Raw genomic sequence first — 22,507 nt, forward strand, 5'->3', positions numbered from 1 at the left:
TACTGTGTGGATGTAAAAAGTTCCCATGCCAGCATTGTAGTCAGGGTATGGGGCTCACCAAGTGTCTTTGCCAACATCTAGCCCTCAGCCTACAGCACAGAAAGAAAACAGATTATCTTGTTATTCATCGGGCAGCTGTTATGTGGAACATTGTGAAATGAAAGTAGTTGAAAATTGGAGGTCTACATCAGAAACAGTAAGTCATGGATAGTTAAGTGATTTTACATACCATGACATTGCGGAGAATGATCCATTAAAAAAGCAGGTACTTCAATGAGATCCATGACAACACTGTAAGAATACACTTAATCACAAGTTGGCAACCCTAAGTGAAGGTGACACATTTCCAGCCCACATCATTACTACTGGAAGCAAGAGGCACACAACTCCACTGATGGTACAAAAAGGTTATCCACAGTGTCATGCATAACCAGCTAAGCTCCAGCTAACCCCATCCTGAGCAATACAGTGTTTGAAAGTTGTAATTAAATTAGAAGTAAAGAATTGGATTTTAAAAAACTGAAGGTTAAAGCAGATACTTTCTGAAGCACAGTGGAGATGAGAAGTCAATGGAGCTAGATCATAGCCATGCCCAGGTGCAAAGCAGAGCACTCTCAAGGAATCAAACAGTTCCGTAGAAAACAGCTGTGTGTGAGAACCCATAAGTTTTACTCTAAACTGGAATAAATGTTCACAAAAAAAAAATACAGGTCCTGTGTGGTAATTGTTTGTTGGATTTGGTTCACAGTGTTAAAATCTATGGGATGTTGTTTTGGGGAGATCCTCGGAGTTTAGGAATATAGATCAATTTGGATTGGGGGCAATTTAAACATAATGGCGGGATTCTGTGATCCTGAGGCTAAGTGTTTTTTTTATATAAATTTAGAGTACACAATTAATTTCTTTCAATTAAGGTACAATTTAGTGTGGCCAATCCACCTGGCCTGCAGATCTTTTGGGTTGTGGGGGCAAAACCCACGCAAACACAGGGAGAATGTGCAAACTCCACATGGACAGTGACCCAGAGCCGGGATCGAACCTGGGACCTCGGCGCCGTGAGACAGCAATGCTAACGAGTCTGAGGCTAAGTGTTGACGGCGTCTTAAACGCCGTCGAGAAATGCGACGGCGTCAACATGCCCTCAGGAACAGAAATTCTGATCCCTACAGGGGGCCAACACGACACTGGAGCGATCCACGCCGCTCCAGCTGCCAATCGTCTGCATCAGATGGGCATCGCAGGTCTGCGCATGTGCAGTGGCACCGGTGCCAACACGCGCATGCGCAGTGGGACCGGCGCAATTGCCACGCATGCGCAGTGGCTCCCTTCTCCACGCTGGCCCCGACGCAATATGGTGTAGGGCTACAGGAGCCAGCACAGAACAAAAGAGGCCCCCAGCCCGAGAAGCTGGCCCACCGATCGTTAGCCCCCGATCGCGGGCCAGGCCACAGCAGAGGCCCCCCTCCGGTGTCGGACCCCCTCCTCCCCCACCAGGCTGCACCAGGATGCATTCACGCTGAGGTCCCGCGGCTAAGAACAGGTATGAACAGCGCCGGCGGGTCTCTGCTTTTTTGGCACGGCCACTCGGCCCATCCCGGGCCGAGAATCGCCTGCGGAGCTCCATCACGCGGGCCCCGACTGCGCGTGCCAATCGCGCTGGCGCCAGGCACCGATTCTCCACTCTCCAGATAATCGGTGGACCTGCATCGGTGGACCTGCATCGGGGCAGCGTGGCACGATTTGCGCTGGTCCCGGCGATTCTCCGGCCCGGCCCCGGGGAGAGAGAATCCCGTCTGGGCAAGCATTACTGTAGTTAATTGTAAACGTCCTTCTTTACTTGTTCTGTGTTTTAAAGTTCAACAAATGTTTTGTTATTTGAATAGTTTACAACAGGACTGACCCCTTTCCTCACTTGGTTTAATTTCTTTTCTCAATTTTGTTCCAAATCATATAAATAAATAGTTAAAGAAGCAGCACTCCAAGCTTCCCCTCTGTGATTTTGATTCTTTCTCAGTGAATATCAGCAGGGTTCGCAACCACTTCAATTCGCATACCGTCGCAACCGGTCCACATCAGACGCCATTTCCCTGGCCCTACACTCATCCCTAGAGCATCTCGAAAATAAGGACTCCTACATCAGGCTCCTATTTATTGACTACAGCTCCGCCTTCAACACCATAATCCCAGCCAAGCTCATATCAAAGCTCCAAAACCTAGGACTTGGCTCTCCACTCTGCAACTGGATCCTTGACTTTCTGACCAACAGACCAGTCAGTAAGAATGAACACCAACACCTCCTCCACAATAGTCCTCAATACCGGTGCCCCACAAGGCTGCGTACTTAGCCCCCTACTCTACTCCCTGTACACACACGACTGGGTGGCAAAACTTGGTTCCAACTCCATCTACGTGTTTGCTGACGATACGACCATAGTGGGCCGGATCTCGAATAACGACGAGTCCGAATACAGGAGGGAGATAGAGAACCTAGTGGAGTGGTGTAACGACAACAATCTCTCCCTCAATGCCAGCAAAACTAAAGAGCTGGTCATCGACTTCAGGAAGCAAAGTACTGTACACACCCCTGTCAGCATCAACGGAGCCGAGGTGGAGATGGTTAGCAGTTTCAAATTCCTAGGGGTGCACATCACCAAAAATCTATCCTGGTCCACTCACGTCGACGCTATCACCATGAAAGCACAACAGCGCCTATACTTCCTCAGGAAACTAAGGAAATTCGGCATGTCCACATTAACCCTTACCAACTTTTACAGATGCACCATAGAAAGCATCCTATCGGGCTGCATCACAGCCTGGTATGGCAACAGCTCGGCCCAGGACCGCAAGGAATTTCAGAGAGTCGTGAATACCGCCCAGTCCATCACACGAACCTGCCTCCCATCCATTGATTCCATTTACACCTCCCGCTGCCGGGGGAAAGCGGGCAGCATAATTAAGGATCCCTCCCACCCGGCTTACTCACTTTTCCAACTTCTTCCATCGGGCAGGAGATTCAGAAGTCTGAGAACACGCACGAACAGACTCAAAAACAGCTTCTTCCCCACTGTCACCAGACTCCCAAATGACCCTCTTATTGACTGACCTCATTAATACTACACCCTGTATGCTTCATCCGATGCCAATGCTTATGTAGTTACATTGTATATCTTGTGTTGCCCTATTATGTATTCTCATGTATTTTCTTGAATTTTGTTTAATTCCCTTTTCTTCCATGTACTGAATGATCTGTTGAGCTGCTTGCAGAAAAATACTTTTCACTGTACCTCGGTACACGTGCCAATAAACAAATCCAATCCAATCCAATCCAACAGCAATACGGTGCTGTAATTAGCCTCTTTGCTCCCTGATTATAGAGCGATGACTGTCCAATGGCCCTCACATGTGGATATTGGGTGAGGATAGCATCAGCTTGTTCATGCTAGCCAGCTGTGATCCAATTGACTTTGCTCATATCTGAATGACTTGAAATTTAGACAAGGTAGCAAAGGGCACCTTTGGAATTACATGCAAATAATAAGCCAAGAAGCGAACAGAAAAGAAAGAATGCACAGGAGAATAGCCTTTAAATGACCTCCCTAATGCTGCTTCTTTCCAAGGAAGGGCCAGCCTCCAGCTGATGCCTCCCACAAAATCAGTAACAGGGGCCAGGATTCTCCCCTACCCAGCAGGGCGGGGAGTCCTGGCGTGATGGAGTGGCGTGAACCACTCTGGCATCGGGCCGCCCATAAGGGGCCAAGCCATAACATTGAGGGGCTAGGTCCACGCAGGAGTGGTTGGCGCTCCACCGGCCGGCATGGAAGGCCTTTGGCGCCACTCCAGCCGGGGCCGAAGGGACTTCGCCGGCCGGCAGAAGTCCGTGCATGTGTCAGAGCATCAGCGGCTGCTGACTTCATCCCCCCGCGTGCGCAGGGGAGGGGATCACTTCCGCCTCCGTCATGGTGAAGACTATGGAGAAGGTGGAAGGAAAAGAGTGCCCCCACGGCACAGGACTGCCCGCCGATCGGTGGGCCCCAATCGTGGGCCAGGCCACCGTGGGAGCACCCCCCGGGGCCAGTCGCCCGCACCCCTCCCCCAGGACCTCGGAGCCCGCCCGCGCCGCCTGCTCTCGCCGGTAAGGTAGGTGGTTTGGTCCACGCCGGCGGGAGAAGCACGACAGCGGCGGGACTTCGGCCCATCGCGGGCCGGAGAATCGCCGGGGGGGGGGCACGCTGACCGGCGCGGAGCGATTCCCGTCCCCGCCAAATCTCCGGTGCCGGGGAATTTGGGACACGGCAGGGGCGGGATTGACGCCGGCCCCCTGCGATTCTCCGACCCGGCGGGGGGTCGGAGAATCCCTCCCAGGGTGTGGGACTCACAAGCACTGATGGACAGCCAGCAGGATTCAATAGGAACCCGCTTTAGTCAGCCCATCTCAGACCACAACATTTTCCAACTGCAAATGTGCTCCCAAGCTTCCCTCCACAGCAATCGCTTTTTATATAAAAACACTAACTTCTGCCGTCAACTGGAAATGCATCAGGAGTTGCATGTGTGTACTCGACCCACACTGCAGCCATCAGTGTTCGCGCAACTGTTTCTGACTCCAACAGCAGGTTGCAATTATTCAGTGTAGAACTTCAAAGGACATGAACAATTTGCAGGAGTGGGCAGATAGGTGGCAGATGAAGTTCAATGTGGAAAAGTGAGAAGTCTGTATTTTAGTGGGCAGACACCATAAAATTAGGGGCAGTATTCTAAAAGGGGTGCAGGAACAGAGGTGCCTGGGTGTACATGTGCATGAGTCATTGAAGGTGCCAGGACAGATGGAGAGAGCAGTTAAAGTTGAGAAACTTCAGTTGTGAGGATACTCTGGAGCGGTTGGGACTGTTCTCCTTGGAGAGAAGGCTAAGAGGAGATTTGATAGAGATGTCCAAGACCATGAGGAATCCAGGCCGAGCAGATAGAGAGAAACCTTTCCCGCCCGTAAAAAGGATCAAGAACGAGAAGGCTCAGGTTTGAGGTGATTTGCAAAAGAAGCAAACGTGATGTGAGAAAAAAAACTTTTTTCAGATAGTTAGTTCGGGTCTGGAATGCACAGCCTGGAAGTGCGGTGAAGGCAGGTTCAATCAGGGCATTCAAGAGGGCATTAGATGATCACCTGAATAGAAATAATGTGCAGGGTTGGGGGAAAAGGTAGGGGAATGGCACTAAGTCATGATATTCGTTTGGAGAGCCGGTGCAGATACAATGGGCCAAATGGACTCCCTCTGTGCCATAAATAGAAAAAAGAACTTTGAAAACCAATTTTGAGAAGCTGCCTATTTACATGATCTTCAAATGAGTGTTGGTGCTGTGATTGGCATCTGATTTATTAATCGAAACTCTGAAATGATATCTGGGTAGAGAAACAATTCATGCAAAGAGGGGTCAAACCCTCCACACAGAACATCAATTAACTTTTCTTAATTAGCAATTAACTTCATAAGTCAGGACAAGGAAGTAAACAAAATAAATTACTTTCTTTAAAAAGACACCGAAGGCAGACACCCTTGCTTGATTTTAGACAGCTGCGTCTTTATTTATTTTGGTGCACATGGACTGAAAACTGGAGGAATATCCATGCAATGATGACCCTGGCACTAGCAGAATCCAACCTGAGAATTATACGTCAGCTATGAAGTTTGAAGTTATACGGGCTCATTTATAACGCGGTGTCAAGATGTGGCTTCATGGACTGCATCATAAAAGGGTCCTTGTGTATTGCCATGTACGACTCATAGACATCGACTGCTGATCAATGATTTAGCGTGAGCACCATAATAACACTCTCCAAAAAAAATCCATAACTATCTATAACTTCATGGACCTCATCTGTGCAGCACGGTAGCATTGTGGATAGCACAATCGCTTCACAGCTCCAGGGTCCCAGGTTCGATTCCGGCTTGGGTCACTGTCTGTGCGGAGTCTGCACATCCTCCCTGTGTGTGCGTGGGTTTCTTCCGGGTGCTCCGGTTTCCTCCCACAGTCCAAAGATGTGCAGGTTAGGTGGATTGGCCATGATAAATTGCCCTTAATGTCCCTTAGTGTTGGGTGGGGTTACTGGGTAATGGGGGTAGGGCGGTGGTGTTAACCTTGGGTAGGGTGCTCTTTCCAGGAGCCGGTGCAGACTCAATGGGCCGAATGGCCTCCTTCTGCACTGTAAATTCTATGATCTTCTATGATCAGCTTGCCACATTGAAAGGTAAAACATTCTGACAGGGCTGGACAGATTGGATGCAGGGCTATTGTTTCTTCTGGCTGTGGGGGGGGAAGATTCTCTAACAAGGGGTCGCAGTCTCATGATATGGGGTCGGCCATTTTGGACTGAGACGAGGAGAAACCTCTTCACTCAGAGGGTGGCAAACCTGTGGAATTCTTGACCACACAAAGCTATGGAGGTCAATCCACTGAATACTTTGAAGAAAGAAATAGATAGTTTTCTAAACATTAAAGGCATCGAAGGGTTTGGGGAGACAGCAAGAGTATGAAAGACAATGCTCATATTGAATGGTTGAGCAAGTGCTAAAGACCAAATGACTTATTCCTGTCACTATTTCCTGTGTTTACCCGCCCTGGCTCCCTTGCTAATAACAATGTATTTTATTCTTTAATACTTTCAACTGATCCCTAGTCTTAATAGCTTTTTTAGTGAAATAGTTCCAGATTTCCCTTACCTTTCTTCTGAACAAATGTATCTTGACATCATGGCTGAATGGTCAAAATGTAACTTTCAGGTAATGCTGCCTTCTTATGGACTCACCCAGCAAAGGAAATTGTTCGTCTCAATTTACCCTATCAACTCATCGAATCATCTTAAACATCTCAACATTTTCTTCCAGAACTCAAGGGATACATGTCTAGTCTTGTCCAAATCAGGGCACCAGAGCAGGATGCGATATTAATCAAGACCCTTTCTAGCTCTGTCTTAAAGACACACAGAAATTTGGCTTCCACAGCCTTCTGCGGCAAAGTGTTCCACAGATTCACCACCCTCTGGCTGAAGAAATTCCTCCTCATCTCTGTTTTAAAGGATCGTCCCTTTAGTCTGAGATAGTGTCCTCTGGTTCTAGTTTTTCCTACAAGTGGAAACATCCTCTCCACATCCACTCTATCCAGGCCTCGCAGTATCTTGTAAGTTTTAATAAGATCCTCCCTCATCCTTCTAAACTCCAATGAGTACAGACCCAGAGTCCTCAACCGTTCCTCATACAACTAGTATGTCATACGACAAGTACAGAAGAATGAGAGGTGATACGATTGAAACATATAAGATTCTTAAGGATTTTGACAGGCTAAATATTGGGAGAATGTTTCCACTCTTGGTAGATTGTACGGCCGAGGGCGTAGTCACAGAATAAGGGGATTTTCAGTTCAGAGAGATTTGAGGAAGAATTTATTTCCCAAAGAGTAGTGAACCATTGGAATTCTGTGCCCGAGGAAGCGGCGGAGGTTGAGTCCTTGAATATTTTCAAGGCTGTGATCGAGAGGTTATTAATCAGAAGGGAAATTAAAGAGAATGGAGATAAGGCAGGCAAGTGGACTTAGTAAATGTTAGATCAGCTATGACCTTATGAAACGGTGGCACAGGCTCAAAGGGCTGAATGGCCGTCTCCTGTTCCTTATTCTTATGATCTTATAGCCATTATTATGTGAGGGAGATATTATGAAATTGGGTCGAAGATGTAGCAGGCAATTTAGGGGATTTAGGTACAGTAAGTAAACTGACTGTGGGAAGATACTGCTAGCATGGAGTCAGAGGGATATGCTCATACTTGGCCGAGTTACATTGTCCCAGTCAGACTTAAACTCGTTAGTAGGAATACACAGGATTCTCCAGATCCATTGGTCTTTGGGACATTCCTGTCTGGCCAGCTATTAGCCCATTACAGATCTGATGGCCTCTTTATCCATCAATGGGAGGTTAGTTGCATATCAGTAGCATGGCCCTGTTCTTTGTATAAAAGGGATTGGACCATCATATAGCCAAGATAATAATGATAGGTTCAAGCCTCTAAACCCCAGAGGGGTTTGATAGGCTGGGCGGAGCTTAGAGAGAGAGAGAAGTAATGCTGTTTGGAACAGATAAAGTAGGAGGCTTTGGAAACTGACAGAGATCATGGCTTTGGAGAAGGATTCTCAGAAGGAAAATTGCTTCATAAATGCAAGTATTGCCTTTTTGTGCTTGTGTAAGGGACATGAGGGTTGCATGTTCTGTGAAAGTGACGTTTAATGGGAACCACTGTGTTAATGTTAAGTAACTACATGTGATCTGTTATTGTTAAGGTTGAAGTTTAAAAGTTTAAATATTCTTTTATTTTCTTTTGATTTAATAAATGTATTTATTATAAAATAACCAAGCCTTATTTCTTATATTATCACTGCTGGAATGAAACGATCTTAATACACGGCCTTAAAAACTTTTTAAAAAGTTATGGTTCTGGCCAAGTCTCATAGACACTATTGAGAGCTGACCAGGAATCCATAATACCTTTCCTAAGTGCTCTTGAGAAGGCAGTGCTGCGCTGCCTTCTTAAACCTCAGGCAGTCCATGCTGTATAGGTACATGGGTAGTTTTTCTGTAGTGATTTGATACAGTAAGTAAAGTTGCCATAGTCCCAGTTGACCATAGGCTGCTTTCCTCTTTGTGTGGGTGGGGGGGGGGGGGGGGGGGGGGAGAGATGAAGTGTTGACTGATGATCATTTAACCGAGGAGCAAGGTTGAGGAGGCGGGGCCTTCATGGATGACCTCCGCCGGTATGGGAATTGAACTCACGCCAGCTTGGTTCTGCATCACAAACCAGCTGTCCAGCCAACTGAGCTAAACTGGCCCCCGGCTTGATACAACCGAGTAGCTTATTAGGCCATTGCCGAGGGCAGTCAACCACACTGCAGTGGGTTTGGAGATACATGTCGGACAGGCCACGCAAGTGTGTTGGATCTTCTTCCTTGGATGTTTTTATACATTATGACTATTGCACCGGTGCTAATGACTGTGAAATGACTGTTCTATTTGTTTCCATGTTGGAATAGGATAATTGCAATAAAATACAAGCTTGAACTGCATGTTCCTGTGTATTCTCATTACAAATTGATTAACTTTGACAAGATTCAAATTACTCCTACTTCATTTAAATAAGGTACAGTAAGAAGTCTTACAACACCAGGTTAAAGTCCAACAAGTTTGTTTCAAACACGAGCTTTCGGAGCACGGCTCCTTCTTCAGGTGAATGGAAAGGCTTGTTCCAGAAATGTTTATATAGACACAGTCAGAGATGCCCCGGAATGCGAGCACCTGCAGGCAATCAAATCATCAAAGATGCAGAGAGAGAGGTAACTCCAGGTTAAAGAGGTGTGAATTGTCCCAAGCCAGTTCAGTCGGTAGGCCTGCAGAGGCCTACCGACTGAACTGGCTTGGGACAATTCACACCTCTTTAACCTGGAGTTACCTCTCTCTCTGCATCTTTGATGATTTGATTGCCTGCAGGTGCTCGCATTCCGGGGCATCTCTGACTGTGTCTATATAAACATTTCTGGAACAAGCCTTTCCATTCACCTGAAGAAGGAGCCGTGCTCCGAAAGCTCGTGTTTGAAACAAACCTGTTGGACTTTAACCTGGTGTTGTAAGACTTCTTACTGTGCTCACCCCAGTCCAACGCCGGCATCTCCACATCATTTAAATAAGTCACTAATGTGCCGAAACTTTCAGTTGCTGCAAAGTTATGGGGAATTATTTTTACTCCCACCATAAAAAATAAGAAATATCTTTCCCTACTCCAGTCACTAATCTCCTTGCTACACAACACAGACGTCTTGTTCGAAAGAACGCCGTGTGTGCGTGGAACCCTGTGAATATTGGATTGGATCTTATTGTTGTGTGCATTGTGAGTCGGACTTTATTCTGTGCCTTTTGGCACGAAGAACATTTGCCCATAACATGCTAAACGTGCCAGCTGATAAGAGTGCAGCAAGGGCACTGGGGCAGTTAGAACTTGGTGGCCGATGTCACCAACAATTTTTCTTTTGACCAATGGGTTGTAAGGACTGAGAAAGAAACAAAGGACTCATGGAAAAGTAAAAAAAGGCGAATTAGAGGCAAACCAGGAGAAGGAAGGGAAAGAAAGATTGGATTTAGTGAGAAAAAGGAAAATAAAGACTTGCATTTATATAGCGCCTTTGATAGCCATCGAACATCTCAAAGCGCTTTACAACTAATGGAGAGTAGTTACTGTTATAGTGTAGCGAATACAGCAGCCATTTTGTACACAGCAGGTGCACCACGGCCAGATGACCGTTTTTTGGGTTGGTGAATGAGGGATGAATATTGACCAGGACAACAGAGATAAATAACTCCCCTGCTCTTCTTTGGAATAATGCTACGTCAATCTGAAGGAGTCGACAAGGGGGCGGTCAGCCTGTTAAAATCTCATCAGAAAGATGGCACCTCCACAGTGCAGAACCCTCCCTGTTCTGCACTGGAGTAGCAACAGCACCTCCTCCACAATAGTCCTCAACACTGGGGCCCCGCAATGATGTGTGCTCAGTCCTCTACTGTACTCCCTATACACACATGTGTGGCAAGATTTAACTCCAACTCAGTCTATAAGTTTGTGGATGATACGACTGTGGTGGGCCGCATTTGAAACAACGACGAATCAGACGACAGGAGGGAGATAAATCACTTGGTTGCATGGTGTACCGAAAACAACCTCTCTCTAAATGTTGGAAAGACCAAGGAACTGATCATCGACGACAGGAAGTGCAGCACAACACACACTCCCGTCTGCATCAATGGCTCCGAAGTGGAGATGGTCCATAGCTTTCAGTTCCTGGGAGTCACCATCACCAACAGTCTGTCCTGGTCCACTCACGTTGATGCAACAGTTAAGAAAGCCCAACAATGTCTCTACCACCTATGGATGCTAAAGAAATTTGGCGTGTCTGCATCGACTCCCACAAACTTCTACAGATGTGCAACAGAGAGCATCCTATCTGGCTGTATTACAGCTTGGTATGGCAACTGCTCGGTCCAAGATCGCAAGAAATTGCAGACTATGGTGAACTCAGCCCAAAGCATCACACAAACTTGCCACCCCCACATTGATTCTGTATACACCTCCCGCTGCCTCAGGAAGGCAGACAGCATTATCAGAGACCCCTCCCACCCAGGCATTGCCTTCTTCCAGACCCTTCCATCAGGCAGAAGGTACAGAAGTCTGAAACTCGCACATCCAGACATAGGAACAGCTTCTTCCCCACAGCTACAAGACTCCTCAACGACTCCCCCTCGGAGTGATCTGTTCCCTGTAAGAAGACTATTCATGACGCCCTACGCTGCTCTTGCTCATGTACTTGCTTTGTTCGGCCCCTTGTTCCACACTGTAACCAATCACTGTTTTGTCGATGTATCATTTGTCAGTGTTTTCTGTTAATTATTCTTGTGTCTACTATGTACGTACTGTGTAAGTTCCTCGGCCGCAGAAATATACTTTTGAAAATGAAAATCGCTTATTGTCACTAGTAGGCTTCAATGAAGTTACTGTGAAAAGCCCCTAGTCGCCACATTCCGGCTCCTGTTCGGGGAGGCTGGTACGGGAATTGAACCGTGCTGCTGGCCTGCCTTGGTCTGCTTTTAAAGCCAGCGATTTAGCCCAGTGTGCTAAACAGCCCCTTTTCACTGTACTTCAATGCATGTGACAATAAATCAAATCAAATCCAATCAAATCAAATCAAATCAAATCAAATCGAGTGTAAGCCTTTGGGCTGGAGTGGGATTTGAACTCATAATCTTCTAACTCAGAGGTGGGATGCTCCCAACTGAGTCAAAGAGTTAAAAGCAGAAAGGAAAACGAAGAACATTGTTAAAACATGTAACATTGATAATATTTTATATTTTGAAGAAAACTCTACAATTTTCAGTCCAGGAAAGTTAATTGGAAATAGATTAACAATAGTCATTTTATTTTTTAAAAATTATTATGGAGAACGAGGAGTGATCTCATTGAAACGTATGAGGTTCTGTGGGGGCTTGACAGGATAGATGCTGAGAGGATGTTCACCTTCAAGTGGGAGTCTAGAAACAGGAGACACAGTTTCAAAATAAACGGGGCTGGATTCTCCGTTTCAGTGTCTTAGTGCCGGCTGAAACGGAGAATTCCCAGGCATTTTACGACGCCAAAATTGGCGCCGAACCCTCACCGATTCCGGGTGAAGGGCTAGCATTTGGGCCAGGAAAAGCTCCCAGCTTCCGCGCCAAAAATGGCTGGACAAAGGCCGGGTCCGTGGCCGAGCATGCACACGGCAGTCGCACCGTATGACATGGCACCGGCCATGCGAGGTCCCGATCTGCCAGATATGGCTCCACAACCCTCGCAGAAGCACCCCCCCGGCTAGTGGCACGGATCCCGACTGGTGTGGTGGTGCTGGGCACAGTCTGCAACAACGGAGGTAACCCTTGAGCGATAGTTGGAAATGAAGGACATAGGGACAAGTCTTCCATTGTATATATCTTCTGGTTTACATTTCTATTGAAGTTATTGTAAATAGAAATCAGATGAGATGTACAAATGGATGGCCTATCTCTCTTTCAATGTCAAGCGGAAGGATTCTCCATTTCCAAGACTAAGTGTTGACGCCAACGCAGCATTCGTGGACTTTCATGACAGAAAAACTGGTGCCGCACCTGGACCGATTCCGCTACTGTTAAGGGGCTAGCACTGGCATGAATACTGAAGGAGTCAAGAGAAGAAATTGCTGAGGCCTTGACAGAAATATTTGGATCCTCACTGTCTTCAGGTGATGACCCGGAGGACTGGAGAATAGCCAATGTTGTTCCTTTGTTTAAGAAGGGTAGCAAGGATAATCCAGGGAACTACAGGCTGGTGAGCCTTATGTCAGTGGTAGGGAAATTACTGGAGAGAAATCTTCGATACAGGATCCACTCCCATGTGGAAGCAAATGGACATATTAGCGAGAGGCAGCACGGTTTTGTGAAGGGGAGATCGTGTCTCACTAACTGGATAGTTTTTTGAAGAGGTCACAAAGATGATTGATGAAGGTAGGACAGTGGATGTTGTCGATATGGACTTCAATAAGGCCTTTGACAAGGTCCCTCAAGGCGGACTGGTACAAAAGGTGAAGTCACACCGGATCAGAGGTGAGCTGGCAAGGTGGATACAGAACTGGCTAGATCATAGAAGGCAGAGAGTAGCAATGGAAGGGTGCTTTTCTAATTGGACGGCAGTGACTAGTGGTGTTCCGCAGGGATCAGTGCTGGGACCTTTGCTGTTCGTAGTATATATAAATGATTTGGAGGAAAATATAACTGGTCTGATTAGTAAGTTTGCAGAATACACAAAGGTTGGTGGAATTGCGGATAGCGATGAGGACTGTCAGAGGATACAGCAGGATTTAGATTGTTTGGAGACTTGGGCGGAGAAATGGCAGATGGCGTTTAATCCAGACAAATGTGAGGTAATGCATTTTGGAAGATCTAATATAGGTAGGGAATATACAGTAAATGGTAGAACCCTCAAGAGTATTGACAGTCAGAGAGATCTAGGTGTACAGGTCCACAGGTCACTGAAAGGGACAACACAGGTGGAGAAGGTAGTCAAGTAGGCATACGACATGCTTGCCATCATTAGCCGGGGCCTTGAGTATAGAAATTGGCAAGTCATGTTGCAGCTGTATAGAACCTTAGTTAGGCCACACTTGGAGTATAGTATTCAATTCTGTTTGCCACACTACCAGAAGGATGTGGAGACTTTAGAGAGGGTGCAGAAGAGATTTACCAGAATGTTGTCTGGTATGGAGAGCATTAGCTATGAGGATAGGTTGAAGAGGTGACAGAGGCCATTAGAGCAGTGGGCAACACCATCCGGACCGGCCAGCAGAGCCGTAAAAAACTGCATGATCTCCTCAAGGCATCAAGGTGAGTAGGCAGCACTGTGCCACTGGCACTAACCCTTGTAACCTGGCCCCCACCCCCACCAACATCACCCCCACACCACCCTCACCCCCACCACACCCACACCACACTCACCCCCACACCACCTAAGCATGGCACAGTCACAGCAGGCCATGGCTGGGAACCTTGGCAGCATTGCCCAGGTGCTGGCTGACGTGGCACAGAGGGAGGTGGTCCAGTCGCAGAGGGATATGGCACAGTCACTAGCTGATGACAAAAACCCAGATGATGGTGGCACAGTCGCCGTGATTACGCACAGTCCCAGACGGCGATGGTCCAATCCCTGTGCTCCATGATCCCGAGCGTTCAGACCCTGGTGGGATCCAGAGTGGGCCTCCAGGACTGGCAGCATCAGGAGGTGGGGGAGCCTCAGGGGATAGCTCTGCTCGAATCCCCATCCCATGGAGTAGCCTGCGGGCCATCCAGCACCCGAGGGAGGAGGAGGTGATGGGGCCCATATCGGTGACTCACCCAGGGGAGGTGCAGAGCACCTCAGACACCCCCCTCTTGTCCCTGGTGCATCTGGTGGGCAGCGGGCAGAATGGGGCAGCATCATACCACCCAGGATACCCGAGCACCTCAGACACCCCCCCTCTTGTCCCTGGTGCATCTGATGGGCAGCGGGCAGAATGGGGCAGCATCATACCACCCAGGATACCCGAGCAGCAGCCAATCCCTTGCAGGCCCGGTTGCCCCAGAAGATTCCCGCCAACGGGGACCCAGGTTGCCAGGCAGGAATCACCGTAAGCCACCTCCACTCCTGCTGTACCATCTGGGGAACCACCTAGACATAGCGTTAGGGCCCGTAAGGCCAGAAAGTTAGCACCAGTTCAGCTGGCACAAATGCAGGGCACAGGTTAGTAATAGGGGCGAGGGCACAAACCTGTAATTATTTCTTTACATTAAACACCTATTACCACTTCTACAACCTGCCTGATGGGTGTGATGGATGGGTTGATCTGGGTTGGTCAGGAGATGATGGGTGGGGGGTTGGGCAGACGTTGTGGGTGGGCTGGGCTTCCCCCACACTGGCCGTCCCCCGCGGGGAGGGTTGTGGTGGAATGTGGGGTGCGGGGGTGTGGTAGGGGGTGGGTGGCACTCATACGGCTGGTGTCACTCTGCAGAACGAGGGGCCAGGGTGGGTGGTCATTGGTTGTGCAGCAGTAAGGCCGTGGCAATGGTGGTCTTGGACTGGCCACCATCCCAGTCCCGTGGGGGGGGGGTCACCCCGGCCGCTCATCCTGTTCCCCCATCACCCCTTCTCCCCTACGCCTGGCCGGGTACTGCCCATCCCAGCCATTGTCCAGCCCGGCAGCCCGCAATATCTCCTCTCCGTGCCCTACCTCCTCTCTCTCCTTCATCAGCCACGACGCCCTGAACCACGCCATCGGGTACTTGGCCCATCAGAGGAGGAGAATCATGGAGAGCCTGGAGAATACCAGATCGGGCCCTCTAATGATATGCCAATGGTGTTTACTGTACGTGTGTTCTGGTACGCATTGACGCTGCTGGTGAGGTGACGGAGAATCGCGGTTTGGTGTCAAATCGGCATCCGCTGCGATTTTGGCATTGGATCCTATCCTCGGCACAATTGCGTTTCATGATTTGGCATCGGCCAGCAGAGAATCCCGCCCAAGTGTCCAGCTCTTGGGTGATAGCAGCACAGAAAGTTGAAAATCCCCTCTGCAACATCCACATTAAATCTATACGCTGCTCTTATAATGAAGGTTTTAAATCATTATTTAAAAACAATTTTTGACACTGCCTTTAAAATGAGTGAGAAAGGAATGTACCATGAAGGCATCAAGCAATGAATTGCACTTTGACTTCAAGCCAATGCCCTGTCTGGGCCAATAACTCTTCAGCTCAGTGTAGGCCATTGGATGGAAGAGAAAAATGAAATATTCTGGCAATACATAGCAAGTCCCTCAACATCTCAACTGGTCAGCACATGGCTCTTGTGCAAGGTGGGGTTTGGTACACAAGGCATTATTGCAGTATTGTGGGAAGACTGGATGGACCATGGAGTCTTTGTTCATTTATTTTAGTCTGTGAACCTGGTGAGCTTCTATCTTGTTAGGAACAATGTGCATATTTAAGTTTAATTTATATTTGTATTTTGTGTGTCAAGAAAGGTAAAGCCTGGTTTAAGTTTCATTTAGAGTTTTGTGAGCTTAGTGACAGGAAGTCTGGGGTCCTGTTTATTCATGTGCATTTTAATGACACTTTACAAATCTTGATCTAAAAAAATGGGTTACAAAGGGGTTAATGAATTAACAAACAAACTTAAAGTATAAACACTGTGCTGTTGCCTCACGACAGGAGTCCAGAGACATTGGAAAATAAAGAAGGGCAGTTCCATAAGACCATAAGTTCAGACTGAACATGTATACCAGAGAGTGAACATAGAAGGTCTTATCTCTCCAGGAAGAAATCCTGCAAGACTGCTAGGGAACTGAGTTTTGATAACTTGTTCTTTTGTGTTTGATCTGAAGTTGAATAATAATGAGTTTAGATAGTGAGTTTTGGCAGTCTGAGGGAGAGATTCCAGCTGAAAAAAAGTACCTTGTGAATGGTCAGAAAATCACTGGAAGAAACGTGTTTGAAACAGCCTGCCCAAGCCTTGGTAAATCTTCACTGAGGTTTTGTGTCTTTAAGGGTAATGCTGGGATTATAATAGGGTGCGTTTGAATCATTTTCTGGCATTTGTATTGAAATCTTTCCACCCTTATTGTCTATTGTAATATAGTTTTTTTTGTATTAATAATCGCAAATAAACCATTTATCCTTTGGGTTAAAAGTACACAGGCGGACCCTTGTGAATGTGTTCAGGAACTTCCCTCCACAGTTTCCCAAAAAGCAAAGTTAGGATCTGCCAAGTTTCACTCGGGATCTGACTTGCTCTGTGTTAACATCACGTGGCATCATAACAGTTTGAGATGTTGATCTGATGCCAACTGAGCCATGCCAAATATTCCCAGAGCTTCCAGCTTTTAACTCAGATTGCAACCCAATGCTTTTCACTGTCCGATGATACTTACAGTTCAGCTCGATCCTTATAAAGTCCTTAATTCCGAGATTCTCCAGGAAAACTCCCGAGGAAGCAGTTGTTTTGAAGAAAAATGAAATGTCCGCACTGAGCTCGCCGTGGAATGTGGGAAAGTGGAGATACGAGGACTCGGTGTTGAATGATGCTGCATTCCAGTAATTTCCTGTCAAAGAGTTATTAGTCTGTTAGAGAGGACAATCAATTTACTAGTTAAGCATAACTCTATCCTTGGGATTTTCCAGCCCCACCCGTCGCCAGAATCATCCGGTCCCGCCGAAAGTCAATGAACTTTTGGCTGAGCTGCCCCACCCCTCGCGACAGATTCTGCCATGGTGAGACCAGAAAATCTGGGCCCATGTTCAGATTGTCACTTCACCGTGGCAACACAGTCATGTTCTCTCAAACTGTTGACCTTTAAACAGCTTTTGTAGGGTAGGAATCCCTCAGGGTAGCAACGTTCTTGTGTGGCTGTGCAATTTCTTTTAATTCTTTCATGGGACATGGGCGTTGCAGGCTGTGCCAGCAGTTATTGCCCATCCCTAATTGCCCTTGAGGGGGCGGTTGAGTCAGCCACATTACTGTGGATCTGGAGTCACATGAAGGCCAGACCAGGTAAGGATGGCAGATTTCCTTCCCTAAAGGACATCAGTGAACCAGATAGGTTTTTACGACAATCAACAAGGGTTTAATGTCTATCATTAGACTTCTGTCTCTGGCAGTATTGTAAAAGATGCAAACTCCTTTGCTGGCAAACATCTCTTTGGATAAATTGACCAAGTGGACAGTTTTCCACGTCTTGGCATGTTACCTAATCATGGCGGACGTACCACGATAACAGCTCTGTGGCCTTTTCCCTCAGAACACCCTCTGATGTTACTCTGGCCAATTTTCGCCTCTTTACGCCAATCACAAGGCCAGAGAGGACCTCACATTTACTTGGTTGAAGTTTCCTTGGCAATATGCTTCCTTTCAAGATATTTGCCTTTCGGATCTCTTCAGAAACATCTCAGTGAAGTAGTTTCCCCCTTACATTCTGCCTGAAAGTATCCCTTTTGAACTCACTGTCCCTTTGTTCTGCTTTCCTGAATCAATTTAAATATTACTGATTGGTCCTTTAACTCTCTCAACCTTATTCATGTCAGTACCTCCATTAAAGTGCCTCTTCAATTCTACCCTCTCAAACAAGATCGAGTGTCACTTCATCAGCTTTGTCCCCTAATCTGCTAAGTAGCCCTTCTCTGCAACATCTTCATTTTAACAAAATGTTCTCTGTGCTGAATATTATTGTTCTATGCACAGAATACTGCAGGGATCTACTGGATGTTGATAGCAGTGCCACGACCCCATACCTGACAATGAGCTGCGAACTCAATGCAGACCAAGAAACAAACCCAAAGGATTCTGAGCCAATACGGAACCATAGAATGATAGAGTTCTGAAGCAGGCCATTTGGCCCATTGTGCTATTCCTGGCTCTTTGGTAGAGCTATCCATCAGGCTCCTCCTCACATTCTTTTCTCGAAGCTCTGCAAATTTTAATAAGGGATTCAGCATTGCGTCCTTGCCTTTGTACGCTCTTGCCCTGTTCAGAAAGTCAAGGATCTCTTTTGTTTTTTTACTTAAAAGCCCACCTCCGCTCACCTTGCCATCTTCAAAGACATCTGCCAGCACACCTCCAGTGCTCTCTCTCTTCCTGCACCCGCTTCAAGATTAGACCATTTCACCCGTATTTGTGCTCCTCATTCTTCGTCGCAAAATGAATCACTTTACGCATTTCTGGGTTAAATGTTACCTGCCATGTACCTGCCCACTTTGCCTGAAGTCTGCTCCTTTCCTTGTCAATGTTTCCTATGATTCTGAGTCCCATGCAAACTTTGACAATTTTCCCAGTATATCCAATGTCCAACTCATTAATATAAAAAAAACAGCATCTCCAATACTAACCTTTCAGAGTAAGAAGTCTTAAAACACCAGGTTAAAGTCCAACAGGTTTGTTTCCATCACTAGCTTTTGGAGCACTGCCCCTTCCTCAGGTGAATGAAGAGGTATGTTCCAGAAACATATATGTGGTGCAGTGGTTAGCACTGCCGCCTACAGCGCTGAGGTCCCAGGTTCGATCCCAGCCCTGGGTCACTGTCTGTGCGGAGTTTGCATATTCTCCCCGTGTCTGCGTGAGTCTCTCCCCCACAACCCAAAGATGCGCAGGGTAGGTGGATTGACCATGCTAAATTTCCCCTTAATTGGAAAAAAATAATTGGGTACTCTAAATTTATTTTTAAGAAGGATGCAAATGTGTCATTAAGATCCATTTGCATTCACTTAGCGGGCCAGGCACCATATTCTCCGGGCTCGCGTGGTTCTCCGCTCCTCTGGGCCGGGAATTCTGTGGGCAAGAATCACTACAGGTCTCGACACGGTTTGCCTTAGCACGGTGCACCACACGGTGAGCCAAAGAGGGAACTCTTTAAGAGAGGGCCATCCTCCTCCCTCTGCAATGCAAGACCTTCACAACTCACCCCGACTGCCCCCTCCTCAAAAAGGCCCCCCACAGAGACCCCTAAATAAAGGGACCCTTGCAGAGACCGCTGAAATAAGGAGACCCCCTCAGAGCAATCTCCACCCTTCTGGGGGGCTTCCTGACAGGGATCAGCTTAATGGCTGGCTTCCTCACAGTGGTCTCTTTTCTAGGCGGCTTTCTGACAGGGGTATCACTTCTGGGACCTCCTGACAGTGGTCACTTTTCTCGGGTGGGGTGGGGGGGTCTGTGAGGATTCTCCTTATTTAGGGGATCTCTGTGGTGGGGGGGGGGGTCCCTTTATTTAGGAGGCCTCTCGGGGTCACCTTTTAATTACGCCGTCTCTGAGGGTTGTCCCTTTATTTCAGGGGTGCCCAGCAGGGGAGGAATGTGGGCAAAGCGTTGGCTCACCCCTGTACTGTAGGAGAGGGGTAGACCAAAAGATCTGGTGGTGGTGGGCCGAATTTCACAGATGGGGGGGGGGGGGGGGTCTGAATTGAGGTGTTAGGGGGCGGTGGCCCAGATACGGGACCTACCTGTCAGGCCACCTACTCAAAATGGCAGTCCGATGGCAGGATGTCCCTGTGGAACCCTCGCTATCCTCGCCATGCATAAATTTGCATGACTAAGGATTGGGAATCACTTCCTCAGGTGCGATTCAGTTCTGCAGGAGAGCAATCTTCCAAACGGAGGATTTCGCCCCAGGTACGCAACATTAACTGCACTAAGCTCACCGAGTCTCCCGGTTACTTCATCAAAGAACTTAATCAAGTTAGTCAAGGTAACTCAGCTGCTCACCATCTCACCTCAAGCTTCAATACCAGATGCAGAGCACTATTTCATTTCTATCCATTCTAAATGTTTCTGCCAGAAATAAGTGGAATGAAATAAAATTTTCATTCTGATTGATGAGATGTATTGCACACACTTGTTCTAATAAATTTGTTTGTTTGGCCTTTGGTTATTACTAGCATGGAGGGACTCAAGGCCCCCGAAGTCGGAGACCTGGCTATCGGACATGGCTAGTTTTCTCTGTCTGGAGAAAATTAAGTTTGCCTTGAGAGGGTCACTGTTAGGGTTCACCTGGAGGTGGCAACAATTCATTGACTTCTTCGCAGATAATTAATCGTCAGCAGAGGGGGGGTGCTAGGTTAGCGCAGATTAGGGGTGGGACCTGTTGGGTTCTCCTTCCCGCCAGCCGACCAATGGGGGTTCCCATTGTAGGCAGCATCACGTCATCGGGAAGTCCCCGGGCATGGCTGCCGGTGAACAGAGAATCCCGCCAGAGGAGAATCCAGCCCAAGGACTTAGATTTTCCAGTGGACATGCCGGCGGCGAAGCTGTCAGCATTCGCCATCGTTACTCCACAGAAACTGAGAGCAGCACATGGGGCGAAAATCTCCGCGGACCGACGTGACGCACATTTCCGGCGGGAAAAAGCGGTGTGCATGACTCCGGCGTCCGGGCCTTCTTTAAGCTGGCAATCTCCGTTCCCGGAAGGGCCAGCAGCGGACTGACGTGATAGGCGTCAGTTTCTCCAGCTGCGGAAGTGGCGAGTCCCGGCGTTTGTGTGGTGGGGAGAGAGAGAGACCCAGTGGGGTGGGGGGAGAAGAGCGACCCGGCATGATTGGGGGGGGGGTGGGGGGGGGGGTGGGGGGTGGGGGGGGGTGGGGGGGGGGTGGGGGGGGTGGGGGTGGGGGGGGAGGAGAAGAGCGACTCGGCATATGGGGGGGGGAGGAGAAGAGCGACCCGGCATGGGGGGGGGAGGAGAAGAGCGACCCGGCATGGGGGGTGGGGGAGGAGAAGAGTGACCCGGCATCGGGGGGGGGGGGTTTGGGGGCAGCGGCGTGCAGAGAGGGGGGCGACGGATGCCCGGGGCCAACGCACCGTCGCCCCCCCCCTCTGTACGCCGCTACCCCCTACCCCAACCATCCCCCCCTCACCACCCCTACCTCCCTCCCCCTCACCACCCCTACCTCCCTCCAACACCCCTACCCCCCTCCCCACCACCCCTACCCCCCTCCAACGCCACCCCCCCATCTCTCGCAACGCCGCAACCCCCCCCCCTCAACGCCAGGTCCCCCCCCCCCCCTCAACGCCGGTACCCACACCCTGTCCCCCTCCCTCTGAAGGCCGGTACCCACACCCCCCCCTCCTTCCTCCTCCCCCCTTCCTTCCTCCTCCCCCCCTTCCTTCCTCATTAGTGGGGGGGGGTGCGGCGTTAGTGGGGGGTCGGGGGGTGCGGCGTTGGAGGGGGGTAGGGGTGGTGAAGGGGGGGTTGGGGGCAGCGGCGTGCAGAGAGGGGGGGCGATGGATGCCCGGGGCCAACGCACCGTCGCCCCCCCTCTGCACGCCGCTGCCCCTACCCCAACCCCCTCCCCTCACCACCCCTACCCCCTTCACCACCCCTACCCCACTCCAACGCCGCACCCCCCCCACTAACGCCGCACCCCCCCACTAACGCCGCACCCCCCCCACTAACGCCGCAGCCCCCCCACTAACGCCGCACCCCCCCACACTAACGGAGGAAGGAAGGGGGGGGGAGGACGGAAGGGGGGAGGAGGAAGGAGGGGGGGGAGGAGGAGAGAGGGGGGGGGTGTGGGTACCGGCGTTGAGGGGGGGGACCCGGCGATGAGGGGAGGTTGCGGCGTTGAGGGTGGGGGGTTGCGGCGTTGCGAGAGATGGGGGGGCGGCATTGGAGGGGGGTAGGGGTGGTGGGGAGGGGGGTAGGGGTGGTGGGGAGGGGGGTAGGGGCGTTGGAGGGAGGTAGGGGTGGTGAGGGGGGGTGATTGGGGTAGGGGTAGCGGCGTACAGAGGGGGGGCGACGGTGCGTTGGCCCCGGGCATCCGTCGCCCCCCCTCTCTGCACGCCGCTGCCCCCAAACCCCCCCCCGATGCCGCAACCCACCCCCCCAATGCCGCAACACCCCCCCAATGCCG

At 49.2% G+C, this 22,507-nt stretch overlaps 1 protein-coding gene across 1 annotated transcript in view; it reads right to left on the reverse strand.

The window, feature by feature from the left end:
• Nucleotides 1–22,507, reverse strand: part of LOC119962143 (contactin-associated protein-like 5) — a 1,043,235-nt gene that overhangs the window by 310,062 nt on the left and 710,666 nt on the right. The window contains exon 16 of the mRNA XM_038790068.1: nt 17,047–17,217. Coding sequence (XP_038645996.1) covers nt 17,047–17,217 — 171 coding nt within the window. The remainder of the gene's footprint in view (nt 1–17,046; nt 17,218–22,507) is intronic.

Source organism: Scyliorhinus canicula, chromosome 2 (assembly GCF_902713615.1).
Source record: "Scyliorhinus canicula chromosome 2, sScyCan1.1, whole genome shotgun sequence".
NCBI lineage: Eukaryota > Metazoa > Chordata > Chondrichthyes > Carcharhiniformes > Scyliorhinidae > Scyliorhinus > Scyliorhinus canicula.